General features: G+C 42.9%; 1 protein-coding gene across 3 annotated transcripts; it reads left to right on the top strand.

Annotated features, from left to right (window-relative positions):
- On the top strand, positions 1–4832 carry LOC104604740 (importin subunit beta-1-like). Of its 3 annotated transcripts, none has more exons than XM_010269233.3 (4): positions 4–134; positions 801–873; positions 1060–3486; positions 3577–4832. In XM_010269233.3, exons 3-4 carry the CDS (start codon positions 1067–1069, stop codon positions 3773–3775), a joined length of 2619 nt encoding a protein of 872 aa, XP_010267535.1. In that variant the 5' UTR covers positions 4–134; positions 801–873; positions 1060–1066; the 3' UTR covers positions 3776–4832. The 3 variants fall into 3 exon arrangements, with proteins under 3 accessions (XP_010267534.1, XP_010267535.1, XP_010267533.1); XM_010269231.3 differs by having other exon boundaries at positions 801–893; XM_010269232.3 differs by lacking the exon at positions 801–873 and having other exon boundaries at positions 1–134.
- Positions 4833–14922: the final 10090 nt, after the last annotated feature.

The following is a 14922-nucleotide window of genomic DNA, read 5'->3' as shown; positions in this document are numbered from 1 at the left end:
ACTGTATTTCCAGCTCTATATTCGCGTCCGCTTCTTCTCTTTCATCTACCACTTCTTTGTCCTAGGGTTTCAGGTATTCCCCCCCCCGGCAGACCCTTGATCGTGGTATAGGAGACGCGACAAATCAAGTTTATGTAAGTTTTTATCAGAAATTGATTTGTTTCCAATCCGAATAACGATTGCTGGTTTAAATTCTTCATTTTAGTGGTTGGCGATGGTTCTGTTTGTTGCTCTTTTATTGTGACTTCGGTTCTATGGTATTGAATTAGAATTTAATTTACGATATCGATTTATGTGTATATATGTATTTTCTTATTCTGCAACGGTTTTCTAAGTTTTGAGATTTTCCTTTTAGGGTTTTGATCGTGATGCATTAGAGAAGGAAAGTTCACACTTTTATTGCAGAAATCATTTTTAGTCCTTTTAGGTTAGAGATAAGAACCGATCGTAGATGTATTTAAAAGTAGTTCACGTTTAATTTATTTTCTATCCCGAGTAGGAGTTGGATTTTTTATTTATTTCGATCCTGTATACCAGTAATCGTGTTGATTCGCTTGATGTGCTGTGATCCGCTGTTACTTTGGGTACTTACTAGGTGCAACGGTTAATTTTTGGCTTTTCGTTTGTAGGAAATACTTGTTGGTTGAGTGGATTTTCGGTTTCCTTACTTTCCTTTCAAAACTTCATAGCCAGAGTTTACTACCATGATTAATTTGAGAACCTTCTTCCCATTTCTGTACTTTTTCTCTTACATGTACTTTGTTTCCTTCCTTTTCATGTTTCACTTTTCTGTTATACAGACCCATGATCTTTTGCAGCTCTGCCATGCTTCCATTTGTGTGATCAAACATAACAATCTGTGCTGTAGAAAAGGTTATTGCTGATACATTAATGTAATTTCCGTTTTCTTGTTGCTTTTACCTTTCTATTTTTTTTTAACATCAGTTTACATTATTGATTGGTTTTCTTTTTCATGGAGAATCTCAACTCGAGTGTTGTGTCTTATAATGGTTTTACTGACTGCAAATTCCTTGATTTATTGGATCTGTTTGTACTCAGATACAATATGGCAATGGAAGTCACACAGATACTCTTGAACGCACAAGCTGTTGATGGTACAGTACGGAAACATGCAGAAGAAAGCCTCAAACAGTTTCAGGAGCAAAACCTTCCCAGTTTCTTGTTATCACTCTCTGGTGAATTGTCGAATGATGATAAGCCTGTCGATAGCCGTAAATTAGCTGGTTTAATCCTCAAAAATGCCTTGGATGCAAAAGAACAGCATAGAAAACTTGAGCTTGTACAGAGATGGTTGTCATTAGACACAACTGTGAAAGCCCAGATTAAATCATGCTTGTTGCAAACCCTTTCTTCTCCTGTACCTGATGCTCGGTCAACTGCATCCCAAGTTATTGCAAAGATTGCGGGCATTGAGTTGCCACATAACCAATGGCCAGAGCTGATAGGTGCACTCTTATCAAACATTCATCAGCTTCCTGGTCATGTCAAGCAGGCAACACTTGAAACACTTGGATATTTGTGTGAGGAAGTTTCTCCAGATGTTGTAGACCAAGATCAAGTGAACAATATACTTACCGCTGTGGTTCAGGGTATGAATGCCACTGAAGGGAACAATGATATCAGGCTTGCTGCCACACGTGCATTGTATAATGCTTTGGGCTTTGCCCAAGTGAATTTCACCAATGATATGGAGCGAGACTACATCATGAGAGTTGTATGTGAAGCAACTTTATCATCTGAGTTGAAGATAAGGCAAGCAGCTTTTGAGTGTTTGGTCTCCATTTCTTCAACCTATTACGATAAGCTATCTCCATACATCCAGGACATTTTTAACATAACATCAAAAGCAGTGAGGGAAGATGAGGAGCCAGTTGCTCTCCAGGCTATTGAGTTCTGGAGTTCAATCTGTGATGAGGAGATAGATATCTTAGAAGAATATGGGGGTGATTTTAGTGGTGACTCTGAAATCATTTGCTTCTATTTTATTAAGCAGGCTCTTCCTGCTCTTGTCCCTATGCTATTGGAGACACTCCTTAAGCAGGAAGAGGATCAGGATCAAGATGAAGGAGCATGGAACCTTGCAATGGCAGGGGGGACATGCTTGGGTTTAGTTGCAAAGACTGTTGGGGATGATGTTGTTCCACTGGTTATGCCTTTTATTGAAGAGAACATAACAAAACCAGATTGGCGGCAAAGGGAGGCGGCAACTTATGCCTTTGGATCTATCTTGGAGGGTCCATCTCCTGAAAAACTCATCTCTATTGTTAATGTTGCGTTGATCTTTATGCTTACTGCATTGATGAAGGACCCTAACAACCACGTGAAGGACACTACTGCATGGACTCTTGGAAGAATTTTTGAATTCCTTCATGGCTCAACAGTGGAAACACCCATAATCACCCAGGCAAACTGCCAAGAGATCATAAAAGTTTTGCTCCAGGTCATGAAAGATGCTCCCAATGTTGCTGAGAAGGCTTGTGGTGCACTCTATTTTCTTGCACAAGGTTATGAGGATGTGGGCTCATCTTCCTCCCCCCTAACACCTTTTTTCCAGGAAATTGTTCAAGCCCTTCTTACTGTGACACATAGAGAAGATGCAGGCGAATCCCGCCTCCGCACTGCTGCTTATGAGACATTGAATGAAGTTGTTAGGTGTTCAACAGATGAGACGACTCCCATGGTAATGCAGTTAGTTCCTCTCATAATGATGGAGCTCCATCAGACACTAGAAGCACAAAAGCTTTCATCTGATGAGAGGGAAAAACAAAATGAATTGCAAGGCCTTCTATGTGGATGCTTGCAGGTCATCACACAAAAGTTGGGGGCCTCTGAGCCAACAAGGTTTGTGTTCATGCAATATGCAGATCAGATGATGTCTCTCTTTCTAAGGGTCTTTGCTTGTAGAAGTGCAACAGTGCACGAAGAGGCCATGCTTGCTATTGGAGCCTTGGCCTATGCAACAGGATCTGAATTTGCAAAGTACATGCCCGAATTTTACAAGTATTTGGAAATGGGCCTCCAGAATTTTGAGGAGTATCAGGTATGTGCCATCACAGTTGGTGTGGTTGGGGATATATGCAGGGCATTGGAGGATAAAATACTTCCATATTGTGATGGAATCATGACACAACTTCTCAAAAACTTGTCAAGCAATCAATTGCATCGTACTGTCAAGCCTCCAATATTCTCATGTTTTGGTGACATTGCCCTGGCGATAGGAGAAAATTTTGAGAAGTACTTGATGTATTCCATGCCCATGCTTCAGAGTGCTGCAGAACTGTTTGCCCGTGCCTCGGGGGCTGATGAAGAAATAATAGAGTACACCAATGTTCTAAGAAATGGGATTTTGGAAGCATACTCGGGGATTTTCCAAGGCTTCAAGAACTCTCCCAAGACACAGCTATTGATGCCGTATGCCCCTCACATTCTCCAATTCTTGGATAGCTTGTACATTGAGAAAGATATGTAAGTTCTAATGGAGTCCTTTCATTTTGGTTTGTTGCTCGTTCTTCTATCTTTTGTTATTGACAACTTTTTTTTTTACCTTCCTTTCAGGGACGATTTGGTGATGAAGACTGCAATAGGAGTCTTGGGAGATCTTGCTGATACTCTGGGTGGTAATGCAGGTCCTTTGATTCAACAATCTGTGTCAAGCCGAGACTTTCTAAATGAATGCTTGTCATTAGATGACCATTTGATCAAGGAATCTGCCGAATGGGCCAAGTTGGCTATCAGTCGAGCAATTTCTGTTTGAAGCTGCCGTCTCTTGGTGTATTCTTATGTAGAAGTCCCTGCATGCATTTGGGTGTGTCGAGTTGGGGTCTGGGATTGCATACCATGTGTCAGGTTGTCACCGTTTTTGCACCACAGGAGTTAGGGTTTGTTGGGTTGTTACTAACTCATGTCAGCACGATGGAGGCGGGTCTTTTTCATTTGACATTTGAGGAAGTGGGTGGTGGGACCTACTTGCCTCTGCTAACTTTGCACACAAATGGGTGAGAACCTCCCCTTGGAGAAGAAATAATAAAAAAGAAAAAAAAGTGGCGTGGGAGGAGTGAAGAAGGGACTGAAATGTGGCTGCGATCGGTTGAGCAGACACAGCTTTGGCTGTTTTTACCATTGCCACAGTATAATGCTGGTTCTGTTTGAGAGTTGCATCTTATCAAAGACCCCATCCCACCAAGCTGGTGCTTTCTCCCAACAGGCGAGCAATCAAAGTGCTGTTTGAGAGTTGCTTCAAATATTGCAGCACTTGAAACACTCTCCAAGAGTATTTCTGCTCTTTTTCATCCCATTTTATTTTATTCACTTTCGCTTCTTTCTTCTCTTTCAATACGAATTTTGTATTCAGACCTGCATTATTCTTGTTGTCTGTCAGAGTCGGTCTGGTATCATCTCCTCTCGCTCTTTCCTATACTCTCATTATGTGGGACTTGTAATCTCCCACATAATGCTTAGGTGTTTATATATCCTGCATTAGCAATATTTGATCGTCATCTTCATTTTTTCCATAGGTGTCTATTTTTTGTTGATATCACATACACAATGCATTCATCATATCATGCATGCTTCATTTTCCTTTGCTATTGTTTTTTATTATTTTTGGCTTAGCTCTGTTTGTTTTATCTATTTTTCTTGTGTAATCGTTTTGATTACTACCATTTGGATAAGAGTGGAAAACATACATCAGGAATTGTGCGACATAGAAAACCTGTGAAAAAGTCTTGGTGTGCATGGGTTGTAACTTTGCCTTGTCTTCAGGTTCAAAATTATGTATGAAAATTTGTTTTTATGGAACAAGGGCCTGTTTATTATACTCCCTTTTTTTTGTTTTTAGGATTGGACCCCATCCAGTCCAAAATCAATTTAGACGGACTGGATGGACGGACAAGACATTGGATTGGACAAATCCAGTCCAAAATATTTATTAGATTGGATTGGACCTGGTTTGTCCTTAATAAATTTATATTGGATTAGGTTGGATTAAGCCAAAATATTTGGTCCATTGATACAAGATATTGGTGTCAATGGACCAGGTTTGGGTTGAAATCAATCTAAATCAAAACGAGTTTGAACAGATTGGATGGTATGGTTTAGACATTGAATTGGACTGATTCAAAATATTATTTGGATTGGATTGCACCCGGTCTATTTATATGGACTCATATTGGATTGGATCAGATTAGACTAAATTCAATCCAATTGACACCCCTAGTTGTCAGGGTGGGGTAGGAATGGCAACGGGGTGGGGGTTGGGATTCTTTCCTCATCTCCGTCAGGGATCTCCATTCCTTGTTATTTTTTATAATGTTAACTATTTTATTTTTACTTTTTAATTTATTTAAAAAATATAAATAAAATAATTAAAATTTACAATCTTATTAGAAAAGATGCAAACATATCTAATCGTATTTTTAGAAGTATTAATACATAGATGTATGTGTTCATATATACATATGTACATCTAAGCTTGCATGTGGGGCCAACTCATTGGGAGATGTTCCCAATTAACGGTAAGTATGTCTAAATCGGGCACCTCTCTAATTTGCTAATGCGAACTCGAATGGTAAGTATGTCTAAATCGGGTCGTGTTGCTTGTGGCTTGGAATGGCTTAGCACGATGGACTGTGGGTTGTGTCAGGCATTGTTTGATTGTATGGGCCAATGATTTCAACCCATTGTTGACCCTATTGGTTGAACTGTTCAAATCGGCACTTGGCCAGGATTCTAGGTCCAATTTAGTCAAAGATCCATCAGATGGTCAAACTATTGATTTGGTCAAGAATTGTTTGACCCAACCGATTTGATCGTTGACTTGTTCGACCTAGTGACTGGGTCGCTGGGTGCACCTTCAATGCATGCAAAACTTTCGAAAGCCATAACTTTGCACTCCGATGTCTGATTGGGATGATTTATTTTTATTTTGGGCAACTTTTCGAGATCAATGCATCTCAAAGTGCCATAGGCGCCTTGCCTTGTTATTTTCATGAAAAAAACTCTTTTTTTTGGCCTTAAATTTCTATTTTTAATATTTTTATAAATTAAAAATTGAATTAAAAACATAAATCAAATATAAACTAATACATATAACATATTTGTTGCAGCTCAAATTAGCTGAGGGCAATAAGGTAAATTCACTCCCAAGTTCCGAAGGCAGGCCGAAGGCATTGAGGGCTCTGAAGAGGGTAAGCCGAGGTGAGATGCTCCCTTCTGAGTATGGTAGAAGCCGAGGACTATAGTTCGTCATCTCGGTAACAAGGTTCTTGGAGATCCGAGGTACTGCAAAACAAGAGGTGTTAGTGGCCTCGGGTGGAGACCCAAGGCGGAAGCTCCAATGCTCAAGTTAGTACGAGGTCTAAGGCAGGAGGAGGTGTAGACGAGGTCTCAGTGGTAGTCCTCGGATGCATTGGGTCCCCAAGAATAAATGCTAAGGAAGCGAGGTAGGTGTTGGAAGTAAATGAAAGAGCCGTATCAAAATTCTGGGATTTGGCCCCTTATAAAGGGAGAGTTACCTAATATTTATATTTGAGCGAGCTAGAGGTAGGTGGAGATGAACGCACCAGATGAGGGCCATACGAAGTCAGGTGACAGGTCCTTGCGAGTACACCTAACCGCTCTGCGGTTGGCTCCATACGAAGGCAATAGGGCTTCCCCCCTTGCTATGGTTGGCGTTGTCAGGCGTTAGTGGGCTGGGCCTCCCAACCCGTAATGGACTGGGCTTGGATAGCCCACATCACTTGCCTCCCACTACCGATGCCGAGATGAAGCCTGGGCTTCAGCTAGTATTGGAGATGATAGCCGGGGTAAGGCCTCGACGTCGGTTTTTGGGAATAGCGATCGTTATCCCTTCGGATTCGTCAACTGAGGGGTATCCTACAATGGTGTCACTTTCACTTCGTGCGTGTCTACCCTCCTCATCGGGTCAGAGATGCGTGTGGCGTGGATGCCTCGGGTTAGCGGGGTTGGTCTGTATCACGTACGGTCAGGCCATGTTAGGGGTCCACCGTGTGGAGGATGGTCACGCAGATAGGCACGTGCTTGCTGGGCTGAGTAGTCCACCTAGTGGGTCACGATGGGTAGGCCCCGCGGTTTGCCCTATGGGTTGCGACGGGTGAGCCTAGCAGAACCTCCTCGTCAGGGATACCCCGGTTTTATGATCTTAGGGTCCCCGATGTAGGTGATCAGCCGTGGACCCCTGAGGAGGGGGAAATCTGCGTCTACCATCATTTTTTAGAGTTTGGCCTTAGGTTTCCCCTCCCTTCCTTAATCTCTAAGTTACTGGAGTGGTACGGTATCACCATCAGTCAACTTGTCCCTAATGCCCTTAGGACCATCATAGCAATGCTAGTGTGGGCTCGGCTTCAAGGTGTGGAGCTGACGTTGAGAATGTTCTACGCCATGTTCGCACCAAGGATGCATGCTTCCGAGGCCAACATGTATTACTTCCACCCCCGGAGAGGGAAGCCGGTGCACAACCCTTCGTCCGTCCATGGGTGGAAGAACAAGTTCTTTTACGTCTCATGCCTCGAAGGCTAGAGGTTCGGCTCTGACTGGGGGAGGCCTACGTAGTCGTCGAGAGATGTCCCCTTCTGCTTCGAGATGAAGAGGCTGCTACCATAGCTCATCTGCTTGTGATGGGGACATTCTGGGCGAAGCCGTTGGTGGAGGAGGAGGTCACACTATTGTTCGCTGGGATTAGCCCTGCCACCTTCGGTAGGAGAGGTTTTGTAGTTACTTAGCACACCTTCCACGTCTTTGCCTTGTTGTACTAACAATTTTCTTTTGCTGTTCGCAAAAGTGCCAATGGATGGCAAGCAATGACTTCTCGAGAAGGCCCAGACGAACCAAGTCGGGAAGAATGTCGGGGGACAGACGCTAAAGCGGCCTAGCGAAGAGGTTGCCCCCCCCTGTCTCGACGAAGGGGAGAAATCAGCAAGTCCCCGCCAAGGGGAAGCAACCAATGGTGGCACCCGAAGAGCTTGCCGGTGGGGTGAAGAGGCGCTTGAAGGGGGCCAAGAAGACATTAGAGGTGCCGAAGAAGCCGGTCGAGGGGGCTGAGGTGCCGAAGAGGCCCACGGAGGGGGCCGAGGCGGGTCGGAAGAGGCTCGCCGTAGATATGCCGAGGGAGGAGACGTCGCGGAAGTTGGCCAATGCGGTGCGCCAGGCAAAGGAGGTTCACGCCCGGGGAGCACCCATTTGGGCCTTCTTCAACTCCGCCATCAGTACAGGTTCTAGAAGACAGTTGCCACCGCCGAGGAAAAATACCAAAAGTTTAGGAAGACATTCTTGGACGAGTAGTCTATTCGAGAGCACCTTGAAATACAGCTGAAGGAGGCGTGACAAGGTCTTTCGAAGGAACAGGTGGAAAAGTCCGGTTGGAGAGCATTGTCTCCGAGGCGGATAGGCGGGCAACCGAGGCTGAAGGAAGGGCTGCAGAGGCAGAGAAGAAGGCTACTGAAGCCATGGCATCAGTGGAGCAGTCAAAGAAGGCAACGGTTGAAGCGGTGGAGGCATACAAGAAGTTCTTCGACTATCAGGATGCGCTTGCAGAGTATGCTCCGTCATCCTACCTCAACGCGATTGAGGACATGAAGAAGGCATTCCTACTAGTGATGCTGGATTTTGGCATCGAGGGGCTGCAAGTGATCCTTGATGCTCCCAACGAAGCCTAGCCTGCTGATGACTCCGTTCCTCCTACCGGTGGCGAGGCCTAGGCGTGGATCTCCCCCTCCCCTCCCCTTTTCTTTTTGTTTAGCTGTTGTTTTTGTTGTTCTCTTTTTTTTTTTTTTTGAATGTACATGTATTTGGTACGAGGCCTTCAAAAACTTTTTGTAGAGGCAACACAAAGAATTAATGATGAATGAAGCCATTTTTTGTAAATGTTGTGCCTTGTGTATGTTGTGTCTTTCTATTTTCTTTTCTTTCTTCATTTTCTTCTTCTTTGAGAGGTTTTTGACCCTCCGAACAACGGGACCACAACACACAAAACACGTGCAGTTTGCTCATAGTACACGTAGTTTGTTTGCACGCTCGCTTTAAGTAGTTAGGGCATTGGGAACCGAGGCGGTGCCACATGTCCGAAGTGAGGCTCGCCCGACTCCAGAGTTCCTCAATGTCAACTTAAGCAAGGCCAAGGTGACTTGGCACCATAGTCGAGGTCGTTGGCCGAGGTATGTTGCCGAGAACCTCCAGAATTCCTTAAGTGTCAACTTAGGCAAGGCTGCGCCTTAGCCAAGGTCGTTTGCCGAGGTATATCGCCGAGGTACTTGGGAGGACGAGGAGCCGAGGTGGGGCAGCACTATCGGGGTGCAGTTCACCTGGCTTGTTTCTCACCAAGGGTTTCCTTAGGGGAGGTCGAGGCTTACCACCAGCGAAGCCGGGGGTTCGAGTCGGAGCGAACCACCGAGGTAGTCGGGGTCACTATTTTTATTGCGCTAAGTATAGGTAGCCGAGGGGGTCACCATACTCTGTAGAGGTGACGAGGCGTGTACGGCCTCGTTTGCCTTGGCGTGCCAAGGGGCCCACCTGGTGTGTCCGGAAGCGTGTCATTAACCACTTAGGAGCACCAGTTTAAACATTTATAAAATTTTTCCAATTCTCAAACAAATACAAATGCAGTAAATGGGTGAGAACGGGTCATATCCACAGAGAAACAAGGGAAAAACTGTTACGTACTTAGATCCGGGAAAAAGAATACAATTGAGAATTGTAGAAAATAAGAAAATAAAATTTATTAATGCTAAAATTAAAGGTTTGAAATTAAACAAGACAATAACTAAAATTCAGAAATTAACAGAGTACTGAAGTTAACAAAAGAAATAAATAAAAGTGATCCAAAATTTGGATCTAGTGGCGGTAGTTGCAGATTGGCCGGACAGTTTGCAGGAACCCCTCCTGACAAGAACTGAGCGTCCTTCCCCTCTTCAGCCCTCGAACCCCTCGAGACACCTTAGCCTCGCACCGTATGAATTTAGACATGCAAAAGAGAGAAACGAACTTGAATTAAATATCAAAGAGTGCTAAAATAAAAATAACGGAAAAGAAAATGAAGAAAAGAAAAGAATGGTTGATAAGATCTAGTGGCGGTAGTTGCAGAGTGGTTGGACAGCTTGCAGGACCCCTCCTGACAAGAACTAGGCATCATCCCCTTCTACAACTCTTGAACTCCTCAAGAAACCTTAGTCTTGTGAATTGGGTGAATTGACCAACCCCTTCTCCAGGGCCACTGGAGTCCTTTTTATAGAGAAAGGTGGATACAATTGGGAATAGAGAGAAAGAGGCGGGCGACAACTGGGCTGAGATCCTAGGGCTGATAAGAAAAGAATGGAGGAGATTGAGGCATATAGAGTTGAAAGGTGGAGATTAAAAGAGGTAGGTGGTGCCCTAGAGTGGATGGCAGAGATAGAAGATGAAATGGAGGGCTGAGATCTAGTGGTTAGGGGCTGAATGGTGAGAATTAGCAGTTTGGTAGCACCCTAGGGTTTAAAAACTACAATAAGAGTGCCCTAGAATGAGTGGTGGAGATTAGAAGAAGTGGAGTGTGGAGATTAAACAACTAGGGGCGGCTAGGGTTTTCTAAGAGTGGAAAGAATGGGTTAAAAGGCGTCCTAGGGTTTGTTAAGGAAAGAGGAGCATGCTAATACTTTAGGAGGGGCGCCAAATTGGGTTTAGCAGATAGGGCGCCAAATTGGACTGCACACCAACTTCGCAAAGACTACATTTCAGCCATGTAACTTCCCAAGTTTTTCATAGAATTTGCATAGAGACTCTCAAAGGTCACAACATTGAATTCAACTGGGAAAAGAGCATACTTTGACTATTCTAAGGATAAAAATACCCCTGAAATGATGCCCTTAAGGCATCAAAATGCAAAGTTATCACACCCTTCAACTTAACCATTGCTAGTCCCTTAGCAATGTAGCCTTAAAATTACACTGAGCATAGAGATCCTTCCCATCTCAAGATCAACCCTGACAGAATTAGTCAAGCATCCTGATTCTAGCATTCTCAAACTTTGAATAAATTGGTATTGTGCTTTAGGGGTAAAACTGTCTTACTTTGAATATTACAGAAACTTGGCTTAAAAATCTTATATAGCCTTCCATTTGTAAACTGTCTTGATATGCACACTTATTTTTATTGTTACCTTCCATCGTTTGATGCGAATTTCGACTCTTGCCTTAGGTGAAGAGACCCGGTCACTAAGTGTAGGTAAGTGTGTTTGGCATTCCCTTTTCCATTTGACGCGAATCTTGACACTTGACTTAAGTGAAGGGACCCGGTTACTAAGTCTAGGTTATCCATTGACCTTTTATTTTCTCTCTCTCTCTCCCTCTCTCTCTCTCTTGCTTTTTTTTTAACACTGTTCAGGATAGTCCACTATTTCTAACAATTTAAAGAATTTTTGTTTAATTTCTCCATCTTTCTCTTCTTATCTTGGCAGGGGCAAAATAGGGAGTATTTTTCAATTTCTAACGGCTTCGACAATATTCAAATAAGACCAATTTTGACTCCTATCACTTGTTACCAATTTCTACAAAATTCAATATTCTTTTATCTGTTTCCACAACTTTTACTATTTGGGAATCTCTTTTAATGGAAAATTTTAAAAATTTCTCAGTAAAATTTTAATTCTACACATTAAAGGCTTAGCTTTTCAAATTTTTTTTTTCTCTCTTTCCACACCCCCCAACTTAAATGCCATTGTCCCCAATGGCATGACTAGACTGATGCAAAAAGGACTTAGGCCAAAGGAAACCATTAATAGGTTTTTCTGAGGGGTTCAAGGTCTACCAACTGGTTTCGAATCAAGAAAAGAAAAACTCTAATCCAAACAGTAGAAACACTAAAAACTACGTTGGGTTGCCTCCCAACCAGTGCTAAGTTTAACGTCTTCAGCTGGACACATTCTATGTCCATTTCTCTCAATTTACAATTAATGTTTGCATTGGTCGTTGCTAGAAATTGACATCTTAAGATTATCGGGATGTGGTTCAGTTCCTCGGTTGGGGTCATGTCTAGGACGATGAAATCTAATGGGAAGTGACAGCCCTCTACCCTGACAATGACATGCTTAATAACACCTCGAGGGGTCTTGATAGACCAATCAATGAGTTGCAGAATTATTGGGGTAGGATTTAACTCGCCGATCCTAAACCTGTTATGAATAATGGATGAAAGCAAATTTATACTGGCCCCAAGATCCAATAGGGCTTGATCGAAGGTGATTCCAGGGATGACACAACTTATGAGAGGAGCACTAGGGTCTTTCATTTTTCGGGGAAGGCGGTTTATGAGAGCTGCACTAACATCTGCCGAGATCATCATTTTTTGTGGGGTCGATCGTGGCCCCCTCTTTTGGGTGCATAGCTCTTTTAGAAACTTGGCATAAACCGGGGCATGTTGGATTGCATCGAGGAGAGGGATGTTAATATGTACTTGTTTGAAGAGTTCCTTGATCTCCTCGTTGTGAATCTCTTTCATTTTTCGCAACGACCCAACTATGAGTGTAGTTGGAAAGGAGACCACAGGTTGGTTCAGTTTAGGCTCTTCTTCTAGGTTTTCCCTTTCTTCTTCTCCCCCACAAACTTAGGGTTTTTCCGGTTCCTTTCCTTATTCACTTTTCTTCTTCTCATACGGGTCATCCAAAATTCTCCCACTCCTTAAAGTTGTAGCAATTTTAGCATTTTCGAATTGGGGATTCTTAGGAGGTGGTTGAATTTGTTGATGAAAACCCGGTGGTTGATTCCTAGGGTTTACAACCGGTTGACTCGGTAATTGCCCCACTTCTCTCCTTGTATTAGCTTTGGCTAGCTGTCTTAATTGGATTTCTAACTAGCAATGGACTACTGCTGATTTAGGATCAGCTGCTAAAGCTGCATGAATTGATCATATACTATACGGGCTTGAGGAGGTTGTGGGTAAGCCTGAAAACCTTGAGCTGGTTGATTCTTAGGGTACATCTGCTGGAATTGGTTTTGTACTTGTGGCCTCTGAAATAGCTGGACCATGGAGTTAAATACATGTTGATACTGTTGGGACTTTGTGTAGGTTTGACATGGTTGAACCAGTTGAGTCCCAGGGTAATCATTGTACTCCTAATGAGTCTGGGCTTCAGACCATCGAGAGTGCACATCTGGCAGGGGGTTTTCAAGGACTTGGGTCCTATAATTGAAGTTGGGCTAATTTTCCCACCCAGGGTTATATGGGTGACAGAATGAGTTAGCATTGGGTTAGGAAATCTATTGGCCGCATGTACTTGGTCTGGAATGACTGGTTGACATAGGCCCGCCGCAGGGTACTGACTAACATGATGGGCCAGGCTTGCACAGACGGAACATGTTGGATAGGATGACAAGGTTGGGTATGGGTCACTTTGTTGATGATATGCAAGGACTTGGTCAATTCGGTGGGCCATCCCATTAATCTTGTCTACTTGTCGAGACACATGGTTCCAATCTATTTGTGGCTCAGGTTGGAAGTAGTTTCTCATTCCACACACTCCGGCCATTGAATTCAATTTCTCTTATTTTGTTTTAACCCCCCATTTTTTTCTTCTTTTTTTTGAAATTTGAAATTTAAAATTTTAATTTTAATATCAAATTTTGATTTTGAAATTTAAATTCTGCAATTTAATCTCAAATTTAATTTTTTTTATTTTTTTAATTTTCTCTTTTTTTGTTATTATTATTTTTTTATTTTTTATTTAAAATTTAAATTCAAATTTAGATATACATGGAACGGATTCCTAATTTCAGCATAATCCTAACACCCCCCTCAAGTTGGAGCATGCAGATTGTGAATGCCCAACTTGCGGAGAAAGTACTCAAATTCTCTACAACCCAATGCCTTTGTAAAAATGTTAGCCAGCTGAACGGTGGTTGACACATAAGCAGGACGAATGCAACCATTTTGAATCTCATCACGTACAAAATGGCAATCAACTTCAATATGTTTCGTATGCTCATGAAACACTGGGTTTGCTGCAATATATAAGGCTACCTAACTATCACAATATAATTGCATTGGGTTTGAATGCGTAACTCCAAGAGCCAAAAACAATCCTTTTAGCCATTTTAATTCACACATGGCAGTGGCCATAGAACGATACTCTGCTTCCGTTGAAGAATGAGGCACAGTGTGTTGTTTCTTAGTTTTCCAAGAAATAGGTGAGTTCCCAAGCAAAATAAACCATCCAGACGGAGAACGTCGGGACAAAGGACAGCTCGCCCAGTCGGAATCACACCATGCATATAACCGTAAGTCGCAGTCTGAACGCAAGAGAATTCCTTGACCAGGCTTTCCTTTCAAGTAGTGCACCACCCGCAATGCGGCCTCCCAATGTCTTTCCTGTGGTTGCTGCATAAATTGTGACAGAACATGCACACAATAAGACAACTCTAGACGAGTTGCTAAGAGATAAATAAGCCTGCCCACCAAGCGCCTGTATCGCTCAGGATCAGATAAGAGAGGCCCATCTGTCAAGGCAAGATTGTGATTCTGCTCAAGAGGAAAAGGAACAGGTTTTGCACCAAGCAATCCAACTTCAGAGATAATATCCAAAGCATACTTATGTTGAGACAGTAAAATTCCTGTTGAGTTTCGGGCAACTTCAATGCCCAAAAAATATTTCAATGGTCCCAAGTCTTTCATATGAAAACAGTCACTCAAATATTTTTTGAAGACTTGAATTTCCATACGATCATTACCTGACACGATAATGTCGTCCACATATACGAGAACAAAAACATGCACCCTATCTCGACGAAAGGTGAAGAGGGAGTAATCTGAACATGATTGCTGAAATCCATATGTCTTTAAGGCTGTGACTAATTTAGCAAACCAACATCTCGGCGCTTGTTTCAAACCATACAGAGATTTTTGCAACCGACACCCCATACT

The sequence above is a fragment of the Nelumbo nucifera genome, chromosome 1 (assembly GCF_055504915.1).
Source record: "Nelumbo nucifera cultivar China Antique chromosome 1, China Antique-T2T, whole genome shotgun sequence".
Lineage (NCBI taxonomy): Eukaryota > Viridiplantae > Streptophyta > Magnoliopsida > Proteales > Nelumbonaceae > Nelumbo > Nelumbo nucifera.
This window is presented reverse-complemented; position numbering and strand designations above follow the sequence as displayed.